Source organism: Antedon bifida, chromosome 8 (genome assembly GCF_963402885.1).
Source record: "Antedon bifida chromosome 8, ecAntBifi1.1, whole genome shotgun sequence".
In the NCBI taxonomy this organism is placed as follows: Eukaryota; Metazoa; Echinodermata; class Crinoidea; order Comatulida; family Antedonidae; genus Antedon; species Antedon bifida.
In genome coordinates this window covers 17,456,330-17,471,285 of record NC_136233.1, presented here as the reverse complement: position 1 = coordinate 17,471,285, position 14,956 = coordinate 17,456,330, and the positions used below count along the sequence as shown (strand labels likewise).

At 33.5% G+C, this 14,956-nt stretch overlaps 1 protein-coding gene across 2 annotated transcripts in view; it reads left to right on the top strand.

The window, feature by feature from the left end:
• The first annotated feature begins 4,884 nt into the window (after positions 1 to 4,884).
• LOC144850438 (uncharacterized) overlaps positions 4,885 to 14,956 on the top strand; it is a 77,875-nt gene continuing 67,803 nt past the window's right edge. For both annotated transcript variants that reach the window (XM_078707716.1, XM_078707714.1), the window contains exons 1-2: positions 4,885 to 5,181; positions 6,385 to 6,484. In XM_078707716.1, the coding sequence (XP_078563842.1) occupies positions 5,043 to 5,181; positions 6,385 to 6,484 (239 nt within the window). In that variant the 5' untranslated portion in view covers positions 4,885 to 5,042. The remainder of the gene's footprint in view (positions 5,182 to 6,384; positions 6,485 to 14,956) is intronic.

Below are 14,956 nucleotides of genomic sequence, written 5' to 3'. Positions count from 1 at the left end.
ATCGCAATACTCTGTTAAAAACGAAACTAAAGAAATGATATTGAGTACTTACTAAAAATAGGGGGAAATAAACAAAAACATTAGGCCTATTATCCAGCAAACATGTTCATCCTGTTTTTTAGTCCTTTATACCTCACCTGTGGTGGTCACTTTGATTAGTGGTCGCGCTTATGTGCGTCACTATTCTCCCTATTCCTCACCGGAAGTGCTGACCGGCAGTGGGCGACCCATATTGTTTTTGTTGTTGTACATAATTGGGTTTTTTTTATGAATGTTGTCTGGCATGTATGTAGGCCTATACGGTACATATGGTTACCAAACTGACATATACCCGCTTCTTTTGGTATACCATTGAATATTGTAAATGTAATTGTGATTTGTGAACAAAGTACTGTTTATTTTATTTTCCTAGATACGTGTAAATACAGTGCGGTTAAGGAATGAACATAATCTATAGTATACAATTATTTCAGAATGATTATACGGCGTTCGCAACAACCCATAGATTAATAGACATTGACACCCACGCCCTCACACAAAAGACATCCGTGATTTCCGGATTTAACTTAAACGTACTATTTGGGAACTTTATATATTGTGAGCAGTGATCCTCACACTATTGTGTAACTGGAGGTGTATTCAGAGCGTCATTCTGACGAAGGTCCAGTCACTGAATTTTAATATATTTTGTATGTTAATACACTGTGCTCAATTGAACCCAATTTGCCACCAGGGGAGCAAAGTGGTATATAGAAATAAAGTCACTAAATTTTAATTTTAAAAAATTTAAGAAAATAAATCATTTGTTAATATAAAGTTTGCGGTACACCACGTATATTAGTTCTGAAAAAAAAAGAGTTTCTCGACGTTTCGATCAATGTGCTTTGATTGTCCTCATCATGTAAATTAAACATTTTCCGGGCGGGAACATAGCAGCTCACCTCTTTTAATTTGCAAAAGTAATCTCGAAAAAAACTCCATGTGGAATTAAGAAGCCCACCCAAGAGTACTAAAAATGAAGGAGCACATGGGCTTCTTTTCGAGGTTTTATGGCAGTCTATTTAATGGAAAATAATGCCATGCTACTTTGTTTCTGATTTTAAAAAAGGTCCACTTGTGTTAGGCCTGACATTTACAACCCTCAAAATATCTCTCTTTTAAAATAAAAGAAAAACAATATTCATTATTTTATTTATTTATTTTTTATTTATTTTTTTTTTTATTAAAAAAAATATATATCCGTAGAGGTTCGAACCCAATCTACTAAAGCTGAGAGCACCTAAACCTGAGCATTACCCGTTAGGCCACAAAGTAGTACATGACTGAACAGCTGATAATAGTCTATTTATACGTGTATTACGTAATTCATCAGTACGTCATAACTATCATATTAACCTTGTTGAAACCAAAATGATCAGTTAGCTCAGTCGCCTGAGCGTCGTGTTGACAACACGTATGTCGTGGGTTCGATTCCCACGCTGGTCGGTGGAATAGAGTTAAAGGCATGCGGCCACTGTGTTTGGGGTTCACAGAATTATACGTCCCCCTTTCCACCACACATCATGAGGCGACAACATCAATGCATCTGGTGATGTGCTGGAAACGACCCCAAAAGGCTGTGGCAGGGCCTTAGTGCTGAGGCAGGGAGAGCACATTTAACATCTTTTTTTTTATTTAATTTTTTTTTTCAACCCGTATTCGATCTCGTAAATTTTATGTTTGCCGCCCTCAATTTTTTATTTTCATCGCAGATGTACGAAACGGTTTGGTATATGCCGTGCGTTGTTATGCAATGGTTGTGCAGGTGTATAAGTGAGAAAGATGCTATTGTTAGTCATTCGCGGTCAACACGCCACACTGTTAAATTTTGATTTTGTTAATCAATGTCCGATTCATGCAAGATATTGTAATATGTTTCGAATAAACGTGTATGGTAGTTGGTGTGTATGGCCGCACCGTCCCCAGAATAAACATGTTTTAAACAGATAGTTTGTCTCCGATGGTTTATGTATGGAGTTAATGGAGAGTGAAGAAGATCAAATATAGAACATTTGCAAAGATGTCGATTTCTAGACCAATTTCGAAGCTTAGACTAATTCCGCCGCCGGGCTAGGCCTTAGGCAAATACGAAGTCGAGTTTTAAAGTAGAAAACCCCACCTAAAAATTTGAAGTCGCATCTGGATAGTTGAAATTTTAACATTATCATAATTATCATAGGTGATTATGTATAGTAGGCCTAATAAGTGTAAGTGCAATTCTGGGCTCTATTTTCATTATTAGCTCTGCCCCAACCATGGTGGGCTAGTACTGGAGACTTAATATTTAATTTCATATTTCCATGAATAGCATGCACTCTCCGGGGACACTAAATAAGTATTTATCTTAGACAAACGCAAGTTATTAAAATCACTGATATGGCTTGAAACTCATTTTTATGAAGTAACCGATATTTAACATATATACCTGGAAGTATTTTCACTGTTCAGAAGTATTTTCGATGTTTTTGTATGTGACTATTTCTTTGAATTGAATTGTATTAACATACGAAAATATATTGAAACTGAATTGGGTCCACTGGAGCACAGTGTATTAACATACGAAAGATATTAAAGATGTATTGTCCCTTTGTCTAATTCAAAAAAAATAAAAAATAAAATATTTCGAAAAAAGTGGGTCATTTTGAAGTATCATAATAGTTATTAACTTTTACCAAAAATTAGTCGAAAAAAAAATCAATTAACTGAAATACAGACGAAATGTAATCAAATTAATTTAGCTGTTAATTACGTAAACTTCTTGTTTTTGGCGCAAATTTTCGACTTAAAGTGAATAACTTTGATATTACTTTGATATGGCCAATTTAAATTTAGAATATTTTGACCTTCATTTTTTTGTGTTTAAAGGGACAATACATCTTTAACATTCAGTGACTTATTTCTAGTTTATATCACTGTGCTCCACTGGTGCCAAATTTGTGTCCACTTTCTACATTTGCTGGCGATAGTAACTTCATTAGCTGTGAGGCAATTTCCGATTTTTTATTTACTACTAAGCAGGTGTTTCTATAATAGTTGTGGATTGTTTCTACATTAACATTCAGCAATGATGGCAATAGCAACATCTCCTTTACATTATATAATTGATGTTAGTTAATGAAAACACATTCTAATGCACAGTACTGTACACCATACCACAATACATTTATTGTATTCAGGCTGGGAGGACGCCACGCCCCACCCCCCACCCCTCCCCCCCCCCCTCCCCCCACCTTTCCAAAACGGCAAAAGGTCACTTGCAAGACCTGCAGCTCAAGTTTCCAATATTTTCTTAGCTCAGCCCCAACCATAGAGCTGGTCCATATATACTTGTATATTTTGTTAATATTTCAAGTAAATACCGCAAGTCTTAATTTGTGTCACACAATATCAGAAGTTCATATTTAAAAGTTCCAACTTTGCAGTTTACCTACCTATTCAAGCTGATACGGATCATGATTTGAGTGATATCAAAGTCATAATAGAGTCACCAACAACCAATACCAAATATCTCAGGTTTAAGAGGGGCTTACGACAACAGTCTCCTTGGACATTAAGACTTAGGCCTATTGATTGATTTAAAAGGGTGTTGCATTTATTTGGTTTAGCATGCATCACGTGACTGGTGGAAGTCGAATGATATTCTTCCACGTAACTTTGGTTTTTTTACTGGAAATTCCCAAACGATTATGTATGAAACGCCTAAGGGGACAATCAAACGTGTCACAATAAAAGTGCCCAAAAACAAGCCTACACATTTCATCCATTAATTCCACACAACATTTGTCTGCACCGTAAGAAGATCTCAAACCAATGAAAATCTAATTACATTAGAACCTCTATTAAGGGGCACTTTGTTTGAGCCCAAAGGGCTACAAGGGTTTGCCTCTTAATTTCAAATTTCGCCTTCTCGTTTGTGTGTCAGTCTAAATTCTAGACTGACGTATTTCGAATCAATATTAGCAAAAAGAATAAACAGACTTGGAGGAAGTCTGGAGTGTGTCCCCAAGGACAATATTTGTAGCGCCGCCTAGGAACGAAGTCCTAAAAAACAGCAGCCTCACATTTTAAATGCGATTTACAAACACAATTATTATATAGGCCTAATTAAATTTATTTTGGAAATATGTACTGTCTACCATAAGTAATGTTGATATTAATTTGTGTATGACTAAGCGGTCGGTTTGGATTGGTTATGTGATTAGGCTTTGAATAGGCCCGGTTATAGTTTTTTTATATGAGTAGGCTTAATTACTTCGTAAAAAATAAATTAATGATATTTTACTTATAAAAAGACAAATTAAACTATTAAGCCTAAATTAACCAAAAACCATTGTCTACAGGCAAACCGACCTATATTTGCTTTTTTGTTCAGGTAAATAATCTTTTTTTTAATGGCAATTTTTTACCATAGGCCTATGTGAATAACTAGGCCTTGTATGTGACAATAAAATGGCATATATTTTCAACAACAAAAAAGGGATAACTTTAATATTTATAATATGACTAAAGGACAAAAATTGAATTGAATATAATAAACATTGAAGGCAGATTGTATCAGGGTTTCAGGTAGGCCTACACATGGGCTATAATGTCCTAGCCCACTGTTGGTAACACTGGCTGTGCAAACATATACCTGTTGAAATATTTATGCAATTTAAACTTTGTACCAATGGATTTATCTTTGTACCCTACGCAACACCCGGACAGTTTTATGAAAAGATAAAAGGCCTATCATAATAGGGCCATAGCGATAATGACGTCACTGTTCAGTGAATGATGATTAATTAACAAGCACCAATTGATAAGTACGAACTAAAACGAGAACGTCAAAAACACCGTAAGAACAAGTTGAACATTTGAATTTAATATTACTAGTACTACCAACGTAACTTTCGATTGAAGGATTGGATATATTTACAATACGAGAAGGGATTTTTAATGTGCATGCATTTGAACTATCTGTATTTTTAAATAGTTGAAAAAGGATAAATTGTCGGTATGAAATGAGTCTACCGAAACGCGGCGAGCCACGAAGGTTCAACAACCGTTCAATTTGTATTTTGTCATCAATGAATTTAAATATATTTTATACTTTATATATTTTTCTACTGCTTGGTTTATTATCTGTAACTAGTGTTCAAGGTAACTATGGTTTGTTGTTTTTGTCTTTTATTTATAACTGTTTCGTTGATTATATTATCGGTTTTACAACAAATTTGTGTTCAACTCAATATGGCGGCGCCCATTGCTTGGACACACGACGCTTTTATGTCCTAGTTACAAGGATACTGCTGCTGTGTGTGTGGATCGTGTCGGTTCATTACTACGTAGGCTAGGCCTAGGCCTACTTAATTCTCATTTCAGAATAATTTTAGAATAATTGTTAACATTATTTAATGGAAGAGGTAAATTAAGTATGCTTCCTAGGCCTAGCTAGAAATAGAAAAAAAGGATCCGTGACGATTGGGCTCAGACAGTCAGGGCTTTTTAGGTCATATACCTAGGCGAGTAGAAGATATATTCTAGCCTAGTAGTCCTAGCTAAGGCATAGTCCTAGACCTACTAGGCCTATGCCGTGGTATAAAAAACAAGGTTGGCATTTAGGGCCCAGGGCAGGGGTATACTTTTTTGACCTAAAAAAGTGTGTTAAAACCATGAAGACCCTCAGATTAGGTCTCATATGTCCCTGCGGCTGTATTGTTGTAGGCCTTCCCTGTCCGGACCCTTACTAATTACTTAGTAATAGGCCTAGTAGGATCGGACAGCATTTAAGGGGATCAGGGGTCGGATCAAAGATCGATGACACAGACTGCAATGAACTTTCATGTACCAGGACTGAATGATTAAATCTGGTCTATATATTGAAGGTCTGTTTTATTGGTTGTTTGATTGACAATTGCCTCATAGATATTCATATTTCATATTTTTACTTAACTTAAACAACTCCACATCTCCCCATTATCAAACACCTCCCCATTATCAAACACATGAAAAACCAAACCTGTCAAGATCTTGAGTCTTGAACCAGGGCAGGGACCTTTGGATCAAATGCACAGCATTACATACACTTGCCTTAAATTATAGGCTGCTGCTAAACCAGAAACTAATACTAGTTAGTTGCCCCATTCTTTTGTAAAATGATTATTTGCAACACGACATTTTGTCAGGTATTCAAAGAATTTATAAAGACATAGCTTAAACATTCACCTTTATTACATGTTTGATATGTTTTCTGGAGCATTCTTTTTTTTTTTTCAAATGAGTTCAGGACTTTTTTCAAAGTAAAAGTGTTTTTAAAGAAATTAAACCTTAGTAATATAGTATGATATATTGTTTATGTTGCAGGACAATGTGATTGTGAAGTTGATTGTGTTGCCAGTTGCTCTGCTGGTTCATATTGGGACACAAATGCAACAGCTTGTATTGAGTGTCCACCAGGTTCATAGTAAGTATACTACAGTGTAGGCCTACTGTAGATTTCTCTTGTTGAAGGTAATCCTCTATAAGTTAAGAAATATTGATAAGAGTTTATATCATGCTTAGTTTACCTGGATAAATTGACAATTAGCCTATACTCTCTCTGGAGAAAGCCATGATATGAAAAGATAAGTTCCCCCAACATCCCTCTACATTAATGGACTAATCCACCAACCAACACTCACATGTGCACGCTCCCCATCGTACCATGGCCGCATCAAAATTTAGTAAAGTATTTACAACTAGAAACTGTCCTAAGATTTCTCGGTCTTGGTGTATCATTCAAATTCATGGTTCCATAAAATATTTTTTCCACTGAGCTATCCCATGTAATTTTAAGTAGCCATCAATTCCTTGTAATTTCACAATGTATCAAAATAATGGCTACCAATAAATATCTATGTATGTAAAGAATTGATAAAGACAGCAAATGCAGATTGTTAATTCAGACATTAATCTGTGTAATATTACACTCTCATTGACAATAACTAAAAAGCAGAAGAATTTAATTTGATTATCTGATATAATTATATAGATTTAACTACTGTATTCCACATGACTCCACCAAGATTGAATTTGACAGAACCATGTAGGCCTATAGTTCACAGATAAAACCTGATTGAAGCGCCAATAAAAATAATCGTAGATTCAAATCAAAGGAACGTATTTGATTCGATATTTGATACCAAAACTGTATGTAATTATAATTCAGTAATGGGAATACATTTTTGTGATTGGTCAAAATGTTTCACATGACTTTCTACTAGTGACCGTAAGTAAGTACCATAGGACTGCACTCAGCTCACTGTAACATCATTAAAGCCCTTACTTATTCACTTAAGTCTAGTGAGCATGTTTATTGAAAACATTACAAATATCATTTTGTTCGTTTCTGCTTAAATGAACATTCTTTTCATTTATAAGTAGTCTTCTAGTCAGGCCTAACAGATCATGTTATTTGATATACCAGTTATCATCACCTAGGAAACATCAGTACCACAAATTAAAAATCAAATTGCCAGTTCACAATACAGTAGTACTGTAGTAATTATATATACTAGTTATACCCCAGGGGCGTTTATGCAGAGGAGGGTTTATTTTTTTTCAGTGTAATATTGTAACATGTATCAAATAAATACCTGCCAAATTATATTTAATAATCTAAATTGCAATCATATTAATATTTTTAATGATAGGCTTGGTTATTTTAAGAGGAAGATTATGTGTTCACTTCTTGAACAGCCTGCATAACCTGTTTGATCAATATACATTTTAAATTGAAACTGTTTATGGCATGCTGATCTATGTTTTTATATACAGTATATTTATATATTTATATCTGTATTTTATTGTTTACCGTTTTTGATGTTGTATTGTTTTATGTTTCAAACCTGTTAGTGGCGGTATTTGTCGCTGTTGGTTTTGATGGAATAAAATAGAAATGAAATTATAAAAAATATGCAGCTATATTAGGAATGGATGAAATACTGTAAAAATTGTATCAACATCCTTGATAAAATTGTAGATCATGTCACTGTCAATCAATGAATTCTACTACTGTACAAATTGAAATATGTTTTAATACAATATTGTGTATATATGTGGCGGAGCATTTATTCGAATAATAATAAATAAACAGCCTGGGACTGCACTATAATTCTGTTTGTGCTCCTCATGAGATGTACATGAACCATCTAAATTTAACACTTATTTATTGTCGCTAATTATCATTGATAGTATCTTCACAATTCAGTTGATTTTGAATGTGACTGTTGGAAGCCAGAAGGTCATTTAACAGCAGAAACCAATACTAATCAATTGGACAATCATTGTATAATAATTCCAAGTCTGCACATTCTTAAAATCACCTTGTATTTCAATTATTATTTCACCGTCCTTGTGTTAATGTGTGTAGTGTGTACATGCTCATTAGTTATTTAATGAAATCATTCCATTGTCAGCGAAATTAGATTGTTATGGGCTGCATAATTACGTATGTTTCATAATAATATTGTTCCAAGGTTTGCAAGCCAAATAAACACTATTGTAAGGTAAGGTAAGTAAGGTTTGTGGTACAGCATGTTTCCAAAATGGAAAGAAAAGTTGAGAATGTATTGTTATGCTAAAGTATAGCTTCAATACAGAATGCTGTAATGACTACGTACTCTTATTATATTTGCTATTATAGATAAATATTTTTCTTTCCTAATTACTGTATAATTACCTTAATAAATTCATCTTGGCATCAAATTAGCCTTATTCTGCTCTAAATTGTTTGACAATGAACTTGTCCTAAATTTGACGATTTCAAAGTGTTCTTAAATTTACATACACTAAAGGTAGTTTTATGTTTAGAAATTAGTAATAATTTGAGTTAACAAGAAAGGTTTGGTTTTTAAAATGTATCTAGATTTCATACTACTATAAGGAAGCTCTTAATAATTCATGAGATTGCCTTGGCACAAAATCTATATTTACCATTGATTTTTCTTTAGAAAAAAACATCTGTAACCGGTTTGATTGAAAATGATGCAAGTTCATTTATATATAATGTAGCTTACATTATCACTATCACTAGTAAATTAAATATTTAAGTTTGTGAGAATTATATCATGAATCGTAGAAGACTTTTTTTGTTTTTTTATTGTATATTCAGTTAAAATCAATTTTCGATTGGTAATTTTTAGAAAACCCAGTCTAGACATCTTGCATTTTGTGTATTTTTCCTCATATCTCCCACACTCCTATCATCGTTTCATAGCAGACTGTTACTTTGTAGAGTAAGATAATTATTAATAACTCGTTTTTTTTAAACGCTGATAAACAAATGGTAAAGCTCATAGAGCTTTATTTTACACAGACAACAACATTCATTTTAATAAAAAAAAAAGCTTCTTTATAAGACAGGGTTTAAAATGTTTCATAAGCTACACTGTACACTGTGTTTACTGTTATATCACTTGAAATTAATGTTCCACAATACAGGCCCATTACTGTAATTGCGAAAGCCCTTTCACCATACGATTCTGTTCGACAGAGAGGAATGACAAGCTTCAGATTCTGCTCAGACCTCAGAGAGCGCGATGACACTTGTTGTTGCAGGAGTGATTTAATATATTCTGCTACCTCTCAGTGTATGGATTTAATTTATTAATTTAATTAATGTTCAAAGAATATGACGACTTATATTGTACAAACCAACCCTGATGAAGCGTTTCTATGTGGAAAAAAATACATTTATACAAATAAAGTACTTCTTATAATATTTTAGACTGTATATGAATGTATACATTTCTACAGTATAGTATATACTTTTTAAATGTTTATGTTAGGAGCCTACATAGTGCTCATGATTTTTCTATTTTATTAATTTTGTATTTTCAATAGGTATGAATTAAATGTATTAATACAATTCAATTCTTCCCATATCAGACACTTGTATTATAAATAAATTTCAATTTTTATTATTATTAGTGTACATTACTGCAATAACCATTTTTCATGGAAATAACTTGACATTTTGTCCCTTTAGGCTTTCCCCTAGGCACATGTATTTGCCATTTAATAGCTACTATATTTATAGATTTTAAACACTATTGTCATGATAGAGTTTTGCTGTATTATCTGGGTGTTTCTATACACTATCACTGGAGCATATCAATGCGGGTTTGAAGTCTAAACATTGTTTACACTTTATTGAAGACTGTTGCTACGAGAGTGTTTATACAGTTACCATAGAAACATATTACAACTGTTGTGTACGGTATAAAACCTAATAAATTCTATTGTTAAGTACTTTACGACTACTGCACGATTGAAAATACAGTAATTATGAGGAAGATATTGGACATTTTTTTTAGAATTATTTTATTGATTTTACATGATTTATACTTCATTTGTTAGTTATTGTCGATGTATTGGTTTTGGAAACTTGATAATACTACTGTGTAGTAATGTGATAGATGCTTTTGAATGTGTAGGTGTGAAATCGTTGTTCACCTTGAATCAAGACAATAGATATTATGATGAGTGCTCTTCTTATAGTTCCTAATTACTTCATTCCACTTAATTAGTCTCTATTGAGGAAACAGTTGAGCATTATACCTCTATGAGTCGAGTCACATAAATGAATGTAGTTTCTTCTAGGCATACAGATATATTGTAGAGATTGTACTGTAAGGCCAAACAAAATAGAAAATGTTTATAATGCCAAACAAAACAGAAAATGTTTATAATTTCTAATCTCCTTTCTCATCAAATGCATAACTTATTTAACTATTAGTATTATTATAAAACAGACAAATTTCTTGTTTCTGCCTCAAACTAAAATATTTATTATACGAGTACTTTCGACCATAGGTCATCATCAGATACTAATATTAGTATTATTAGCTATATTATTTTTAAATAATAATGTGGACATCCTTTAAACATCTCATTTAAACAGTAGGAGTGCTACACTGTTAACATTTATTACTTAGGTACTGATTCTTTTATTGTTAAATGTTGTTTGTACAGTGATCTGTGTATTGGGTATTCATCCTATTGATCATGGTTTATCTTTCTAAGGCTGTTGCTAACCATAGAGTCGAGTTCACTATAATCTCTATGTGCAAACCTACGCTTTCAAATCCTTTCTACTATAAATACATCGATTGAAAGATATTAGAATATTACAACATTTGTAGTATGTTGCTGTGGAGATTGTGGAATTAAATGACATTTTCATTTAACATTACCATGAAAAGGACACAGATTATTCATTAGGCGCAGGAGCCCCGGATAGCGTTACGTTTGAAAACCCCAAAAAGTGAGGTTTTCAACCATTAGCGGCATGACTGATGTGAGTGATTAATGTGTTTTACGGACGGTTTCAAGGACTATCCTACCAGTGGGCTGTTCACTGGTCAAATGATTGACACTTTGTATCACCGTTTGTAACTGGAGCTGTGACGACCTTTGTAACTGGAGCTGTGACGACCTTGCAAGAATACTAGGCCAGAATTTTTAATTGAAAAGTGCCTTGGTATTAACATGGAGATGGAAACAAATTTTTCTATCTTTCTTTCTAAAATAAATGGTTACTATAGTTTCAAACTAGGCTTAGTCCACCACCGTAGTAATTACGAATCGAATTAAAATTGTTGGTATTCTTTGGCCGTTGTTTGATTAATTACATCTTCATGCCATGTTTTCTTTCTAATGATTTGGCGATACGCTCCTACATTAATTAGGCCTACTAGCAGAGGGTTCGATGAGTTTTGAAAAGTTATGGAAATGTGGTCTAACATATAGAAATTCAGTTTTTTAAGGCCCTTCTTCCATGTCCGAGCCTTTGGAAATATTAAAAAGTTATATTAATATTCTGTGTTTTCATGTTTTAAGAAATTATATATCATTTCAGATGTTTCGCGCTGCGTTTTATTTGTTTCGCGCTTCGTCTTGTTGGCAAAAGTAACCCTCGACTTCCGCTCGAGCTTTCTCCGTACATACCGCGATAATTAATATGATTATTCATTTCATTTTTTGTACATTATTAAAAAATAGCATACAGAACCCCATACGGAACATACCCTGCTCTGAGAAAACACTTGTGGGCGATTCCCCGAATACGGCATGATGGAATAGCTTTGGAGACTTTGACTTTAGAGTAAATCGAAACGTCGAGCAACTCAACAGTTCTTTTCAGAACTAATATACGTGGTGTACCCATGGAGTAAAGAATAATATAAATATTCTTTACTCCATGGGTGTACCGCAAACTTCTATTAACAAATATGTAACTTGTTTAGCACGTTTAAAATGGATAGCAAAACATATTCAAAACAAAAAAACTTGAATTATTTCAAACAGACAGCACATTAGTTTAAATGGATAGCACAATAGGTAGCACAATCAAATGGATATAACTGTACTGTACATTCTATACGGATTATCGGGTAGCTCATTCTTTCAAATGGATAGCACATTCTTTCAAATGGATAGCACATTCTTTCAAATAGATAGCACATTCTTTCAAATGGATAGCACATTGGGTAGCACAATCAAATGGATATAGTACTGTACATTATTCTATAAGGATTATCGGGTAGCACATTCTTTCAAATGGATAGCACATTCTTTCAAATGGATAGCACATTGGGCAGCACAATCAAATGGATATAGTACTGTACATTATTTTATAAGGATTATCGGGTAGCACATTATTTCAAATGGATAGTCACATTATTTCAAATGGATAGCACATTATTAGGTAGCACAATCAAATGGATATAGTACTGTACATTATTCTATAAGGATTATCGGGTAGCACATTATTTCAAATGGATAGTCACATTATTTCAAATGGATAGCACATTATTAGGTAGCACAATCAAATGGATATAGTACTGTACATTATTCTATAAGGATTATCGGGTAGCACATTCTTTCAAATGGATAGCACATTATTTCAAAGGGATAGCACATTAGGTAACACAATCAAATGGATATAATTGTACTGTACATTATTCTATAAGGATTATCGGGTAGCACATTCTTTCAAATGGATAGCACATTATTTCAAAGGGATAGCACATTAGGTAACACAATCAAATGGATATAATTGTACTGTACATTATTCTATGGATTATCGGGTAGCACATTCTTTGAAATGGGTAGCACATTATTTCAAATGGATAGCATGGATTGGGTAGCACAATCAAATTGAGCACATTGGGTAACACATTGTATCAAATGGGAGCCTAGTTATTCTATTGAATTGAATTGAAATATATATTTATACTGGGTAACCTCTTCAATCAAAGACTGGTCTCCCAGAGGGCCCAGCTGGTGATCAGTGGCTGTGATGTACTAATACACCGGGGTAACCCCCTACTCGTCTCGAAAGATGTACTAGGTTCTTTAAAGTGCACACGAGCTAGATGTGTATTCTATTATCGGGTGTAGCACATTAAAATTGAGAGGACATAAGATGGACACCATCATTTATTATTAAGGGGCGAAACAGCCAATCCTTACTGAGGGGACACTCCTATAAAGGGGACATTAAGGGGACGGGGAACATTTAAGCTCAGTGCCAATGTTCACTCAATATTTTTTCCATCACAAAATAACAAAAAAGACGAAATATTTATATCCATTTATCGCTATTAAATAAAAATGGATATCATAATAATTTTGATACTTTGTCTGTCTTGAAAGTTTTCATTGGTGAAAAGTTGCCTGCTACATTTTTAATTTCCGAGTCCAGATCAGTATTGGTATTGGTTTTTTTCTGCGAAACCTCTATGAAGAGGACATGTTTTTTTAGGAATTGTTCCAGGGGCAGTAGAACCCCTATTGGGACACTTTCTACTGTATTTTTAACGGAGGATATCACAAATCAAGTACGTGTTTCCAAGTACAGTACAGTGTTTAAAAAGAATTATTTCATTTAAATCTTTTTTAAAACAGAAATAGGTCTGTTTTGAATGGTTTTTGTTTTTTATTTGTTCTTTTCCCATGTGTTACTTGGCAATACAGAGATATATTAGAAGGACAATTTTGGCGGGATGTTTGCATTGTCGCCCCTGAAACTTGTGACCTGAACTGAAGAATATGATATGTTGTTAGTGCTGAATTCTGTAAATCAACTGAGAATTTGTATCATTTCTGTAGGCCCAACAGTAAACATCATCGTTTTGGGCCGCCAATATAATTGACTATTTTTTCAATCACATTGTCAGAAAATGAAAATGTGATGTGAATATAACAATGGAGAAACTTTCATGGAGAAATAACTTACTTATTTATAACTAACTTATTTTTTCGTGATATAACTAATGAAACAATGTTTAGAAAATGATATATCTGATAGATATCATCTAAGTGATGTTTTACATATAACGTTTTTTTTTTCATGTTCCATACATTCAATTCTTTTAATATAGTTCTTGTATAACACCATATCAAGTAGGCCTAGTAGTAAATATTATTGTAGGGTTTTCTTATTATTTAGTCAATTCAGTGTTTCTATACAGAAAAGAGTAGTCAGTGGCCTTAACATCAATTAATTGTATAATTTGCACCCAAGGTCGAATAGCAAGAAACTCAGATCCAGTTACATTGGTGTTCATTGGTCAATAGAAAATGAACAGCACACTTATGAGTGGTGACAAAGTTTAGTTATTGATAAATTGTCCTTGGGAAAAACACATTAGTTGGGCTGACCATGGGCTGACAGAGTTAACGACTTCGTAACGCTATCCGGGGCTCCTGCGCCTAATGATTTCTTATTAAAAATATTTTATTGTTGGAAATAAAACTGTTGAAGTTTGAATACAGTTGAACTTTCCCATATATCTTTCCCATTCATATTATGGGACACTTTCATGACCCAGCAAATAAGTATCTCTGAATAGGTGTCCCCTGATTAGGGGTTGACCTCTTAGTGTCCCCT